We start from the raw sequence: 14984 nt of genomic DNA on the forward strand, positions 1-14984 counted from the left end.
TGTGTGTGTGTCCGCATTTCCAGGTCTAGGGCTGTGGCTGTGGCTGGGTGTGTGTGTGTCAGCCGTTCCGTGCAGTCTGCCTTCTGTGGGGCCCTGGGCCCTAGCCGAGCCTCTCTCCACACCTCAAATGAGGTTCGACCACAGCTCAGCACGGAGCTCCCCTGAATCCCACCTGTCTACTTGGTGAGCAGACTCAGCCCCCTCTTGCACCTCCCACTCTGGGGGGGCTCCCACACCCCTGCAAGGGTGGCCTAGCCTCTCCACCCTCGCTGGCTGGGAACAGGAACCCATTTCTTGCCCAGACGGGACTTTCTGCTGAAGAGGGACCTGGCCCAGAGCCTTCAGTGCAGTCCTGGTGAGGAAAGGATGAGGGGTCTGCTGCCCCCACCCCACCAGCCTTGGAAACCTCCTCCCAAGAGCAGGCACAACTTGACTGGCTTTGGGAGGGAGGCCAGTGGCCCCTTGGCCCAGTCTCCCTTTGTCCTCTGTGTACCTCCTCCTCCCTGGGCCTGCCAGCCTCTCTCGATGGTTGTGAAGGCCTGGAGAGCTGAGCAGATGCAAAGAGACCCCCACTGGCCCCAGATCTCAGGGTGTCCCTCAGTCATGGCTGCCAAGGACGAGAGTGAGGCCCAGGCACAGAGGGGCCCTGAAGGCCAGCCCAGGCTCCCTCCCTTATGAGCCCTGGGGCTCTGACACCTAAACTCCCTGGGCCTCGGTTTCCACTTCTGTAACAGTGGAGGTTGCTGTACCAGCCTAATGGGACAAAGGAGGTGGTGTTTAGGAAGAGTTTTGCCCAGTCCCCGGTGCGCAGTAAATGGGGTTGCCGCTGTCATGGTCATAGTCCCCTCCTGCACATACGTGCTGTTCATTCATTTGCTCAGACGGGACCATGTGCCCAAGCCAGGCCAGACCCTTGCAGGCCTCACCGAGCAGAGTCTATCCGGTGCCCTCCGGCCTCACCTCCCAGGAGTCTCTCCACACCTGTCCCTCCGCTTCTCACTTCAACCACCCGCCAAGGACCAGCAAAGCATGGGGCCCTGGGAAGACTCTCGTGGAGCCCGTGGGGGCTCACTCGACAGTGACTGTGGGGCCAAAGTCCCCCTCCCGGGGCGGGTGGTGTGAGCAGTGGACCTCAGCTCCTGGCTGGCTGGCCTTTCAAGCGAGCCAAACACAGAATCATTTGACATCTTAGAGAAGGATCTGGCACCGCACCGTTCTCCCATCCAGATCATTGTTGTAAAGTAAGTTAAAGTTTGTACAAAAATGAAAAGTTGATGCCCGAACGGCCTGCCAGACTGTTGTAACCCAATATATTTTACCCTTAAACCAGAAATGTGTTTGTTTAGAAGCAAGTCACTGGCAATGCCAAAACTGGAGGCGTTTGCTCCCCCGCCGCAGTCTGTGCCCTGTTCCCCCAAACCCCCTCCCTGCCCTTTGTGTCCAGATCCTTAGCCAGAGCGTGAGAAACCGGCCCTCTGTCTTCTTCGGGCCATGTCAGCCACAGGGAGGAAACTTGACATTCGTTAGGTACCCACTGTGTGCCCAGTTCCTAGGCTGGGCATGTCCTTTTATTTTCTTCTAACAGCCATTTGCGGTGGCATCACTTTAGAGAGAAGAAAAATGAGGACAGAGATGGGATGTGACTTGCCCAGGTTTGTGGCTGTCGGTGGTGAAGCCCCTGCACAAACCTCTGTCTGTGTGACTTAGTGGCCTTCAGCTTACTGCCCCATGTCCACAGGGCCCTTGACCCTTCCCCAGAGGCCAGAGGGCGAGCACAGGCCTGCCCACGCCAGCGGGCACTGTGCTGGGGCTTCCATGCGCGATCTCACTGAGCCCTTCTACAGATGAGGGAGAGGCCCTGAGAGGGCAGCATGCCAAGTAGGGTGAGCCAAGCCCTGCAGATTTGGACGTTTGACCAGTGCCCTCCCCTCCCCTGGCCAGAGATTGGAGGATCCACAGGCTTGACCTGGAGGGGCAGAAGGTGCCCCCTCCCCAGCTCCCGGGATGGCTCCCTCTGTCTTTCATCTCCTGCCCTGGGTCCTGCGAGCTGCACGCAGCGGTAATGGATTGCAGTGGACTTTTTTCAATTAGATTCTGATTTTCCCCTGCCTGTTACTATAAAACTCCAGATGGTCTAGGGCTTCACGGTTCCCGGGGTATTTTCCCCATTATTTTAATCTTCTTTTGTAACACGCCCCACATGTGGGAATGGGGCCTTTCAAGCCTCTGCGCTCTGGGCATCAGCCGGGGCTCTTTCTTCTCCACTGTGCCGCCTCGTGTTTCCTTTTCGTATGGTGGCATCTCCTCTCTCTGAGGGGCCAGGAGGGAGAAGGGTGTTGGCTCTGCATGCACGCCTGGGCCTGGCCTTCGCCTGGGATGGAACCCAGGATGGGGGCCCAGTGGGACGTCACTGTGATAGCTGCTGAGCGCCAGCCTGGTGTTGGTGCTTTATGTAGGGGTCCCGGAGGCAGTGGCCATATAGGGATTCACACATCAATCAGCCAGACCTGAGACAGATCCCAGCTCTGCCACTTACGGGCTGTGTGACCTAGAGCCAATGGTGTCACCTCTCTGAGCCTCAGTTTCCCTAGCTGCAGAGCGGGGCTAGGAAGGATCCTCACCAGCAGAGCACGTTGTCGTGATTAAATGAAACACCACGTGAAGCACACACAGCACCCAGCCCATGGGAGGCACCTGAGAGGGTGTCACCCAGTCACTCACATCATTTTGAATTCATCCCAGTTTTGTCTTAAGGTATATTTCAATGTTTATGCATTTTAAGGTAAATAAGAAAAACCTAACACCCATTCTTCCGTTTTTCTAGACTGTTCAATGTCCCTTCTGTTACTTCTCCCCTCTACCCACAGTAGTCACCCTCTCTGTTGCCCATGGCGTGTGAGCCTTTGTTTCTGACCAGATAAATCTGTTGGGTGTTTGGTTATTTGAGCTGATATGTTTCCAATTTACCTGAACAAGAGGCGACTAAGTAATTCTCTAGGTGGACACAGTTGGCGTCAGGGCTCTGGGCCCCAGGATGCTGCATGCACCCTGTGGTTCAGGGAGCAACCCCCACCATGTGCCCTGGTGTGCCAGAGCTGTGCCCCCTGTACAGAGGAGGAATCTGCGCTCTGACAAGTGAAATGAACTTGCCCAAGGTCCTCCATCAGGAAGTGTGGATTCGCACCCAAGCTGCTCTGATACTCAAACAACGGGGTGGGGGTGGGAGGTGGAGGAGGCAGACATCACCAAGCCATCACCAGGGGCCAGATCACCCCAGCCAGAACGTCGGGCGAGGATTTGGACTTGCCGAGGCACTGAGGAGCCGTGCAGGGCTTAAGCAGGAAGGGGCTCGGACGGACCTGCGGGCTTAAGTCTTCATTCTAGATAGCAGGTACCAGGTGGGAATGAGTTGGGAGGGGAGGGGCAGGAGGCAAGACGGCGGCAGGTGCAGTCACCTGGGCAAACAGTGCTGGGGGCGGGGTGGACCAGGGCAGGGGAGCAGTAAAGAGAGAAGGGGCTGGCGTAGAAGATGTTTCAGAGGCAGCGTTTCCCTGGCTTGGTGGCTGGCTGGATGCAGGGGCCAGGGAGGAAGGAATAGGTTCCTGGCTCAAGCATCCAGGAGGAAGGTGGGAGGTCAGGTGCCGGGGCGTCCAGCCAGCAGGCATGGCACTGGGGTTTCCCAGAGACCAGCCTCGTGTGTCCCGTTGGCTGGGCCACATCCATAGTTGCACAGGGTAGTTTCTGCACAGTCCTTTAGGATAAAAAAATCCCCAAACTCGTATGCTCCAGAGTGAATCACCACCCTGCAGGTTTGAACGAAGGAGCCCCGAGACTTCCCATGTCTGCTTCCACCTTCACTTCCCCTGCTCCCCTTCATTCTGGCTCAGTAGATCCCTCACTGTCTCTAGAACCCACCCCACCCCACCTCCCTGTGTCCTCCACCCTGCCCGTCTAAACCCTGCCTAGGCATCAAGGCCCAGCTCCTCCCAGAAGGCTTTAGCGGCCCCTGGCCTCCCCCGCTGGAAGTCCCTGAGACCAGACCCTTCTTAGAGCTGACTGCATTCTCTTTTTTTGGGTGTTATGGGTCTTTTTTGCCCTAGAATCCTAGCTCCCAGCGTGCTGCCAAGCACATCGGGCGGCTGAGCAAGGCAAGGTGTGAGTCAATGTGCAAGAGGTGAGAGGATGACCAAAGCCAAGCAGTGAGCAGCTGGAAGGATGGGCGGATGCATGATGAGTGATGGGTGCGGTGAGCAGTGATGAGGGTGTGTCATAAGATTGGGGGTGGATGGATGGGGGTGCACGAGTGACTCAGGTGTGGGGTCTGTCTGACATTGCTGCCTTGTGTTGAAGATTGATGGGTCACTTCTTTCCAGATGAGATGGCGGTTCTGACTGTGGCTTAGCTCAGCCTCTGTGCCCTCTGGTGTAGGGGGAGCAATTCCCCCTCCTTGCCCCTTGCAATGGGGGGGTGTCCCAGGAGTTCTGCTCTTCAGGGTCATACACCTGGACATGATAGAAAGGAGTAAGGGGCCAGGCCAGGGCAACATTTGCCCTAGAATGTCAGGGGACTGGGGTGTTGGGGGAGGAATGTCAGGAAGGCCCCGCCCCAGTGCATACCCCCTGGGTGCAGACCCCAGGGAAAGCATCATGACACCCTTGGGTCACCGCAGCATTGCCTCAGGGCCCATCCTCCACCTCCCTCAGCCCAAAGCCAGTGATGTGCCTGTCGGCGCCATTTCTGCTCCAGCAAGACCCACATTGCCATTCTGGCAGCATCTGTACCCCCACAACACAACAGTGATGGGGCACTTCTCTTTGCTGCCCCACCCCCACCCCACAGCTAGTCCCATCCCAAAAGGCTGCCTCACTCTCGTGGGAGGCTGCTCCTGGCACCCAAAGGGAGCCCCACAGCTTGGCATGAAAGAGGTTTGGGCCAGACCAGTGGCCAAGCCTGTCAAGCAGGTTACCCTATTTCCTTCTGGGGCCAGTGAAAACTGACCCCCTCTGGTGTCCTCTCTGAGGGCAAGACGGCAACAGTGCCCATCACTGTAAGAGTGGTAACATTTGTGGAGCGTGTCCCATGTGCCATGCCAATACGCACATCGCCCCACTCTCACAACAACTCTGTGAGCTGCTTACTATCACCTTCATTTTATAGAGAAAGAAACTGTGGCACAGAGAGGGTTCTGACTCACTGAGAGCACAGGGCTGTCTGCTTTCCGAGTCTCGACCCCTTGCCACAGGCTCTGCCACACCAGACAGTAGAGGGCCTCGAATGCCAGGCTAAGGGACCTGACGAAACGTCAGGAGGCACGCTGAGCCCTGGAGGGTCCTGAGCAGGGGTGACCTGGTCAGATTCGCACTTTAGAACTAGGCTCATAAAGCATTAAAGCTGGAGGGGCCTTGGGGGCCATCTAGTGAAGCTGCCAGCTGTAAGGCAACAAGGGCTCACGGGAAACAGACGTGCATGCCCAGCTTCAGGATTCCAGACCAGGCCCTTCCACCACTGTGTGAGCCCTGCCAGGTCCTGGCTCCTCAGGGTATGGAGAGGGGAGCAGACCTGTGCAGAGTGCCTACTAGTCAAAGTGGAGCCAGGACAGCCCTGGGCTAGCTCCCCCTCACAGGGGCACCAGGCACCTGCCCCTCCAGCATGCTCCCAGTTCCCATCCTGCTCTAGGCCTCGTGCTCAGGCTGACATCTGAGTCCAGGCTTGAGAGCCCAGGGTGTGATGAGAAGGCTACTCCAGAGACCAGGCTGGAGGAGTGAGGTAAGGGGTTAAGGAGTGAGAAGTGGACAGAGGACGTGGGGGATGTGGGAGCCCAACGTGCCCAATAGGACATCACACACACACACACGCACAGACACCCCCTTCCAACTCTGCAGAGGGGCAGCAGGCCCGGGAGTTGCCACCCCAGGTGGAATGCCACTTCACTACTACTCTATGACCTTAAATGACAATATTGGGCAGGAACCTGGTGCCAAGATAAGCACTTACTGTGCAGTATTTCTTTTAAGCCTCACAACCACCCTCCATGGTTGGTAGGACTCACTCAGTTTTACAGATGAGGAAACTGAGGCTCAAAGAGTTGATCACTCAGTAAGTGGTTGTCCCACACCAGAGTCTGTGTCGTAGCCACTGAGCTGCTTCCCCTGAGCCTCAGCTTGGCAGCAGGGGAGGAGTATTTGCCCCGAGGGCTGTGGACGGGGTACAAGACCACTCTAGTGACAGCAGCAGGTCCAGCAGATGAGCGCACGTGGGTGCCGAAGCCACGAGCCTTCCCATCCTCCTCTCTCTGCTGCTGTTAGCCCACCTGTGAGGTGGTTGAATGGGAGGACCATGGGGACTTTGGCAGGCAGCTGCAAGCAGAGCCCACACACCTCAAGGCCTTGGCATGTCTGGGATGTGTTCCTGATAGGGGTGTTGCTCTGCCAGGGGTACCTGCAGCACCCTCATCCCAGGCAAGTCCTGGTGGGGCAGCACCACTTCTCTACCTGCTCTTACCTCTGCTTCTACGAGAGGGCCAGCCCCTCCATCAGGGCACCCTGGCCAGCTGCTCGTTGTACCCCAGCCTGTGACTCAGCTCTGGGAAGTTCAGGGGAGGCAGGGCGGGACAAGTCTGGGCTGGCAGACATGGAATGGACAGAGGGCACACGCACAGGTATCGGGCTGCCCTGGTGAACTCTGGAGGGAAGAGGGTGCACTCACAGGGGTGCATGGCCGGGAACCCCTATTCTCACCCTCATTGGATCACATTTCTAACCCACCCTTTGTGCCATGAATGGGATGCCAGCCTTGCCTCAAGGAACTCCCAAACCCTCAGCCTGGAGGCATGGAGCGAAGGCAGCGGGTGTGTGGGAAAAATTCCTAACCCACTAGCTCAGATGTGCCGGGGAGGGTCCGGGAGGGTGGGAGGGCCGCTCAGAGGAGGCAGTGCTTGAGCACCGTGAGTAGGTGTTGCTTAAGTGAGCAAAGGAGGGAAAGGCATTCCAGGTCAGGGAACAGGTCAAGCAAAGGCCTGGGGGCATGAAAGTTCCTGACCCATTCCCAGTCGATCCCTCTGCTACAGCATGACACCTGGGGCGTCTGCAGATGGGAGAGGCACAGGGGCTGTGTTGGGAGACCGCGAACCCCAAGCTGCAGGTCCTGGACTTTTGAAAAATGTGTGAATTAAATTGTCAGCGAGCTGGAAGGGTGGGTGTCCCGGGAGGGGTACAGCCTGAACAAAGGCTGGGGTGGGAGCAACTGGGCTGGCTCGGCAGGCGTGAGGACCTGTGGGGAGAAGATGATATACAGGCCTCCAGAGTCCAGTGGACTCTCCCGAAGTCAGGAAAATCACGCCGCATGTGAGGAGTTATTGCCCCTCCGCCTCAGGTGTCTCCCTCCCAGCACGGGCCAGGGAGGAACAAAGGCACCGGCTGGTCACGAGGGGCAGCCCGCTCTCCAGCTGTGGCCCCTCCACTCGCTTTGGGGTGAACTCGGCTCAAAGCCATCGCAGGAGAGCAAGGGGGATGGCTTGTGCCTGTTTACTCCCCACACAGGATTTCCTTCTGGTTTTGATGCTTGGAAAAGGCGCAACATCTGGAAGTAGGAAGCGGAACAGCCTCTAAAACCCGGCTGTGGGCGGCTTGCCTTGGACCAGCCCCAGCAGAGCACGGCCTGCAGTTGGGGCCAGGCCTTCAGTGGGAGGCCTGGAGGGAGCTCGCCCCAGACCAGTCGCTGTCGCTGGGTCCTTGTCCTCCCATCTCTCCTGGCCTGGGGATGAAACCAATGGATCGGGAGAAGGCGCAGCCTGCTCTGAGTCTCTTCCTCTTCCCGGGTCCCCTCACCCTGCCCACCTGCCGCGGGGAGGCAGCAGGCACAGCAGAGCCACCTGGGCTTTGGCTCAGACTTGGCCTGTGTCCTGTCTTTGCCTTGTCACAGCCCTGTGATCACCACACAAAGCCTCCGAGGTGGGGGCGTTGAGACCACACCCCTCACAGATTGTTTGGTTAAGTACCAGCACCGTGCCTGGACGGAGGGCGCAGGTGCCGTCTGCACTGGTTCCTCTTCCCAGCCGTGATGCGTACCCGCCACCGCAGAATGCCAGCCTGGCTGGACCCGCCAGACAGCGGGGAGAAGCAGGAAGGAGCAGCCAGTCACACTAGGGGACCAGGGCAGGCGCATTTGAGCTGGACTTTGAGGGCTGAGGGGGGATTGGATGGATGGTTAGGAGAGAGGACATTCCTTGCTGAGTGACTTGTGTGAACAAAGCTCAGAATTGCCTGGCGGACCCCTGCTGCTGTGAGGATAGGGTAGGAGTCAAGAGGGATGGGAAGGTGTGGAGTGCGCTGGGCCTTAGGCGAGAGCAGCAGGGTCTCATTTCCACATCAGAGGCTTCCTCAGCATTGCTGGGAGGAGGGAGGAGGGCAAGGGATTCAGGGAGAGAGGTGGAGCTGGGCGGAGGCTGCATGACCTGGCGCTGTGTGTGTTGCTCTCTGTCCAGCCCCACCCCTGACCAGGGCATCACACGTCTGTACTGCTCCCATGGCATGCCCACTGCCCAGCACAGGGCCTGCTACGTGCTGGGCATTGGATAGCCAAATGGCCAAATGACAAACCAAAGACACGGAGTTTACAAACATGGTCGTTATTCTGACCACAACCAGCACTGATGCTCACTCCAGATGGACAAAGCCCCTTGACAGTCTGTGTCCCAGCCCTTGGGGACCTCATATCGGCCCTGCGTGTGGCCACACAGTTTCAAGCTTGTAGGCGAGGAAATAAGGCAGAGGAGGTGGAGGGCACCTGCCATCCTGTCCATCCAGGGTTGTGCTGCAGTCAGAGCTGCACCTCATTTCCAGGTGCCACTGCAGAGGGGATCCTTCCAGATCCAGAGATGGCAAGACCTCTTCTTCTCCAGCCCTGGCGACCATTCTAAGTCGGGGGTGTATTTTTTCTGGACCCTCTAGGGCTTCCCAGATAGAGTCTGGGTCCTGGGCTCTTCATGGGGAGCTGAACCAGGGCACCTGGAGGCCTTGAGCAGGACCAGGGGGCAGAGGACGCTGGGGGCCATTTCCAGGCCGGGTGGTGGGCCCTCGGGGGGCTGCACAGCGCCCCTTACCAGTCTCTCCCGCAGTTTGAAGGCTGCAGCAAGGCCTTCTCGCGGCTGGAGAACCTCAAGATCCACCTGCGGAGCCACACGGGCGAGAAGCCGTACTTGTGCCAGCACCCTGGCTGTCAGAAGGCCTTCAGCAACTCCAGCGACCGCGCCAAACACCAGCGCACCCACCTCGACACGGTAGGTCCGCGGCAGAGGCCAAGAGGGAAGCGGTGGAGGATGCACGCACGGCCCTACTTGTCTGATGCAGGGCAGGGGCTGGAGTCCATGCCAAACCCTGCCTTTGTCTTGAGCCCTATTCACATTTGGGGCAGGAAGATTGTTTGGAGGGAGAGGAAAGTCCTGTTGGGGGTATCCCTGGCCCCCACCCATTACATAGATAGGAGCAGTTTCTCTTCTCCCAGTTGTAACAACCAAAAATGTCTGTCAGCATTGCCAGATGTCCTGGGGAGGAGGTAGGAAACTCTCCCCAAGCTGAGAACTACTGCTCTGGCCCGTGGGTACCGGCCCGGGCACCAGCATCCTTGCAGACCCCACAGAACGAGTGCACTCACCATCCTGTGTCCTCTCCCCAGGCCTGTCAGCTACCCCCAGAGCAGTCCCCCTGCTCTTCGCACCTCACCGCCTGCAGGGAGACAGGCCAGAGGCTCTCCAGGGTCCCCTGAGCACAGTGGGCGAAGAGTTGAGGTGGGCAGGGCCTAAGACTCCAGGCCCCTGGAATAGTGCCCGGGGCCCCGATGCCTGCATGTTCACCTCCCTTCCCTTGCTTGTGCCAGCGTGATAACATGCGCCTTTATCACAGTGTTGCTCTGAGCATTCTGCCTCGTGCATACGGACGTCAGCAGTTAACCCAGCACTTCCTAAAACATCATCTCCCACCATCTCATACTGACCCTGCCAGTCATGGGGTCACTAACCCATTTGAGAGATGAGGGAAGCAGGGCTCCGAGAGGTTCAGTGCCTGCCCAGCTGGAAGGTGGCAGAGCTGACTCAGAGCTGGGCCTCACGCCAGTCTCACCAGGCCCGTGTGAGGGGCCTGCACCCAGCCTGGGAGGACACCAGCCCCTGTGTGCAGCAGGTGATGGCTCTGCAGCCAGAGTCCACGTCTGGGCCCCCAGCCTGTGTCTCTGCTCTTCGTGCAAACGTTTAGGGAACTCTGCCAATGAGGGGCTGGGAGACCTGAGTGGCCATCCAGCCCAGCCTGTCTAGTACACAGATATACAGAGGAGGGAGCAGAGGCCCGAGACGGTGACTGACCCCTCCAGGGTAAGTTGGAGGCCACGAAACAGCAGAGGCCAGAGCTGGGGGCTCTCTGGTCCAAACTCTTTATTTTATAGTTGGAGAAACTAAGACCCAAAAAAGATGGGGGGGGGGGGTGTCAGAAATTAGCAGGCAAGACACATTTTGGGTCCAGGCCAGTCCCTGGGCAGAATGTTCTACACATCTCCCCCCAACCCCCCTGCATCACACACACCCTCCCCCAGTGTCATCCTGGAAATAAAGAAACTGAGGCTCAGAGAGATTAAGTCACTGGCTGTCACACAGCTAGTTAGTGGCAGAGCTGGGATGCAAACCTGGGTCTGTCTGCATCCAAGTCCAGTGCCCTGTGCTGGAAGAACAGGCCTGCCAGCCATCCTGGAGAGGTGGCGCTGAGCAGAGTGGACGAGGTAGGGAAGAAGAACCCTGTCCCCAACCTGAACCCAACCCTCGTCTGTCCCCACCCTCCCCTTTCAGGCCTCACTGCCACAGCCTGCGCTGGGGACATGGAGTGGGGACGCATTCTCACATGCCCCTTCCTCCAGCACCTTCCCACGTGCCCCGTCCTTGGGCCCTTGGCACTGGCCCAGGCCCTGAGAAGCACTTTCGGTTCCCCAGCACCACACTTACAGCTCAGCAGCACCAATGGCCCCAGGCCTCTCTGCACCCCGCCCCCCAGGCCCGGGTGACGGCCTCTAGGGGTCACCTACCCTGACTTACCCACTCCTCCCTCCCCCCTTACTGCATTTCCTGGATCCAGCCCCAAAGCAATAGACTCTGGCCCCCACTTGGTGTGTGAGCGGAGCCGAGGTCTCAGTCAGCTCAGGCCCAGGACGAACCCGCAGGGTCAGCTCAGGCCTCATCTCCCCGAAGGGCCCGGTGCCCTGCTCACACCCACCCCCGTGGAAACACTGCAGGCTTGTACTTTCCCAGCATCCGCTGCTCAGAGGCCCAGCGGGTCAGCCCCATGCTGGCGGGGCCCTGTTTTCCAGTAGGGACCCAGTCATGTCCCCAACTCCCCTCTGGCACCAGAGAACATGGATTCTTTCCAAGGGCAGGAAAGTGGCGGAACAGATGAGAGAACCAGCCTGGGCTATAACCCTGGCCCTCCACTTGGTCCCAGAGGTCCGAGGAACGCCACAGAGCCTCTCTGGGCCTCAGTTTCCTCAAACGCCTACCTCACAAGAGGGGGGGTGGGTTTTGACTGAGGTGACGGATGTATAGACCTGACACATGGTCTGCACAGCAGTTATGAGTCCCTGCTTTTCTCCGTCCTTTGACTTGCTGGCCGAATGCTGACCAAGTCCTGCCCTGTCCCAGGCACCCAGTGTAGTGTTTGAGTCCTGACTGCCACTGACTCCCTGAATAAGCCACTATCCTGCTCTGGCCTCAGTTTCCCCAAGACAAGGGGTGATAACCTCTCCTTGGCCGCTTCTCTGGGCCCTGGAAGGCTGCAGATGGGAGGAGGGACCCTAGCGGAGTGTCAAGGACACACTCTCCCTCACGGTGAGATCGCCCTCATCTGCAGAGTGAGGATGTGTCTTACGGGGTGGGCGCACGGACGGACGGAGATGGCGGATGGCGAGTGCTTAGTGCCGGCCTGTAGGGAGGGAGCGCTCAGGGGATGAGCAGCTGCTGTGAGCACAGATCTGGAGGCTTCCTGAGCCCCGTCTCCATCCTCACAACATGGCTAGGGGCGTCCTTGTTAACAAGGCTTCGGAGCCTGTGCGATGACTGCAGGCCTGGGGCCGGGCTGCCGCTGGGACAGCCACAGGGTCTCATGAGGGCTCCCGGGGAAGCAGGGCCGGAGGAATGTTCTCCGCACATCAGGTCCTGGAAAAACAAACATGGAGATGGGCCTTGTGCCCTCTCTCCAGGCAAGTGTGCCTGCACACGCAGAGCTCAGTTTGTTTGCTTTTTGACAACAGCGTGTGGATTTGTATCAGCATCCCCAAGGGACGGGGCCTGGGGCAGGGCCCATGAGAGAGAGAAAGAGGGTGTGAGAGTGTGTGTGTGTGTACGTGCACGCATGTGTTGGGGTCAGTGTCAGGCCCATGAGAGGGGGCCGTGTGAGTCTGTGTGTGTGTGCGCGTATGTGTCTGTCCCCCTGGGTGTGTGTGTCTCTGTGTGGTGCGGGGGCAGGTCTGAGCTGGGCATTCCACCCCCGCCCCACCCCTCGTCTCAGCAGGCAGCCTCTCACACTCTGTCTCTCTCTTTTTGCTCTCCTCCGTTTCTTTAACCTGGCAACTCTCCGCGGCAGCACCAAGGTACGGTCGTTTCCTTCTGCTTCCCCTCCCCACACGGGCCCTGGGTCCGAGGTCCAGCGGCCTCGCCTCGGTCCAGCAGGGGCAGAGCTGCCTGGAGGTTTGGCAGCCAGTTCCACGTGGGCGTGTCTGACAGCAGCATAGCAGTGCCTGGCTTAATCTGAGAGGTGTCACCTCTTCCAAACGCCCTCCCCTCTGTCCCCTGCAGTCGCTGGAGCCAGACGGCCCTGAGAACTTGGAACCACTAGATGTGTTCTGAAGGGAAGCCTGAGGGATTTCAAGGCCAGCAGCAGCTGGAGTCCCTGGGCAGGGTCTCGCTGAAGCCCTGTCAGAGGGCTCAGAGTTTAGTTAGAGCCTGGATCCCTTGTCCTGGGTCAGTCCTTGGGGCCTGAGATGAATCAGAAGGGACCCTCCTCTGGGAAAACTCTCCACCTGGTGGAGGAGGATACTGAACAAGCCCAGCAGTGCAGGGGACAGTGCTGCCAGTGGGGAGCTCGGGAGGTGGAGGTGGGGAGAAGATTCTAGGAGGGCTTGGAGAGGCAGGCGGGGATGCAGGGGCCGGGGCAGGAGGAGGGGGGAGACAAGCAGGACCCAATTCACAAAGGGCCCTCAGTGCCAGGAGATAGGCTGTGTCCGAGGGTGCCAGGGAGCCATGGAGGGGTTGTAGGTGAGAGCATCGCCAGGGCTGTGAGAAAGCTCCCTGGCCGTGAGTGTGAGGGGAGATAGGAGCGCCAAGAACAGGACGGGGCCCGGGCAGGAACCAAGGGGGCAGTGGGCTGGATTTGTTCTGGATGAGCGATGGGGGCCCCGAGGGGAAAGGACACAGAACCTCTGCCTCCCCAGGCCCGTGTCTGAGATTGGTTCCCTTCTGGCCTCTCGCAACTGTCAGGACGAGCACCTGGGTCTCTTGTGGCCCAGAGAGTGGTCTGGGGACTTGGGACCCACTGCAAGGTGTGGCCAGTCACTCGCAACCTGGCATCCTGGCCACGTTTGTGGCCCCCGCACGCCCTGCTGTCACCCTGTCCTCCACCTCCTGTTTTCCAAGGCACCCCCTCACCTTACTTCTCGTCCACTCCTCGCTTCTCTGCAGCTGTGGCTACAGAGGGTGTATGTTTCTCAGAGCTGGTGTCAGAGCTGGAAACATCCTTAGAACTCACTTGGCCTCATTTTGCAGAGGAGAAAAGTGAGATCCACAGAGGGGAGGCGACTCACCTGAGCTCCCAGCATGAGGGTGGAATGGAGACGCGGCCCCTCCTTCACTACAGGCCAGGCACCTTCCCCACACTGGTGGGCAGGGCTGGCTGAGTCAGACCCCTCCTGGCCTGGGGGGGCACAGAGGGAGGGACAGGGTGTGAGCCAGCAACCTGCTCCTCATCCAGTCCTCCCCACTGCTGGTCACGCGGTGGGACCTTGGGCGGCCCCTCACTTGCCCCACCTCTGCCCCTCTGATGTTGCAGAAGCCGTATGCCTGTCAGATCCCTGGCTGCTCCAAGCGCTACACGGACCCCAGCTCCCTCCGCAAGCACGTGAAGGCGCATTCGGCCAAAGAGCAGCAGGTGCGTAAGAAGGTAAGCTGGCCATTCCAGGCCCACTCCTGCAGACGCCCTCCTGGCCTCCCACCACCCGGCCAGCTTCAAGCCAGGTACCCACACTCCTTGCTTGCTTCACCCTTCCACACACCGGAGGGTGCTACTGTCCATCATCCACCGTCTGCCTCCCACTGGGCCCCTAAATGTACTTCCTCACCCCAGCCAGTGGGACATTTGTCTGCCCACTCACCACGGCTCGTTTAGTGAACTCTTGATGTCAGGCTCTGCGTAGGCACTGAGGATGCAAAAACGGGAAACCATGGTCCCCACCTTCAGTTGGGACCTGGTGGGTGTAAGCCAGACATAATATAATAAAGACTGTGATAGAGGAATGCAAAGAAAGTCAGGGGCACAGAGAAGGGGCCTCAGCCCATCGGGATGGGGACAGGAGGGTCCGTGGCATGAATGACACCAGGGCAGTAGGTGCAGTGGTGTGTGCTCTGGAGCCAGCCTGCTGGGCTCACCACTATTGCTCCTGCGGCCTTGGCCAGAAGGAGCACCAGGGTCAGACTTTGGGGGGCAGGATGGATGGACAGAGAATCCAAGGAAGAAGCAGATTTGCAGAAGAAAGCAGTGAATTCTGTTTTGGATGAGGAGTGTGTGAGCCGCTGATGGACCCAGCGCAGCTGGAGGGACAGGATTGCAGCCACATCTCCAGAGGACCACCAGGGAACTTGAGTGCCAGGGAGGCTGTGGGTGTGAAGAGAAACACCAGGGGCCAGTCCGGGGACATCAGCATGACAGAGGAGGACAGACGAAGAAGAGCCCGTTAATTTG

The 14984-nt window shown here is 58.9% G+C and overlaps 1 protein-coding gene across 5 annotated transcripts in view; it reads left to right on the forward strand.

The window, feature by feature from the left end:
- The window catches only part of GLIS1 (GLIS family zinc finger 1), a 213256-nt gene that overhangs the window by 182163 nt on the left and 16109 nt on the right, over positions 1-14984 (forward strand). For 4 of the 5 annotated variants that reach the window (XM_023629735.2, XM_070259937.1, XM_070259935.1 and 1 more), the window contains 2 exons: positions 9116-9277; positions 14076-14186. In XM_023629735.2, coding sequence (XP_023485503.1) covers positions 9116-9277; positions 14076-14186 — 273 coding nt within the window. The remainder of the gene's footprint in view (positions 1-9115; positions 9278-14075; positions 14187-14984) is intronic. The other variant, XM_070259934.1, reaches the window with a different exon arrangement.

Source organism: Equus caballus, chromosome 2, assembly GCF_041296265.1.
Source record: "Equus caballus isolate H_3958 breed thoroughbred chromosome 2, TB-T2T, whole genome shotgun sequence".
Taxonomy (NCBI): Eukaryota; Metazoa; Chordata; class Mammalia; order Perissodactyla; family Equidae; genus Equus; species Equus caballus.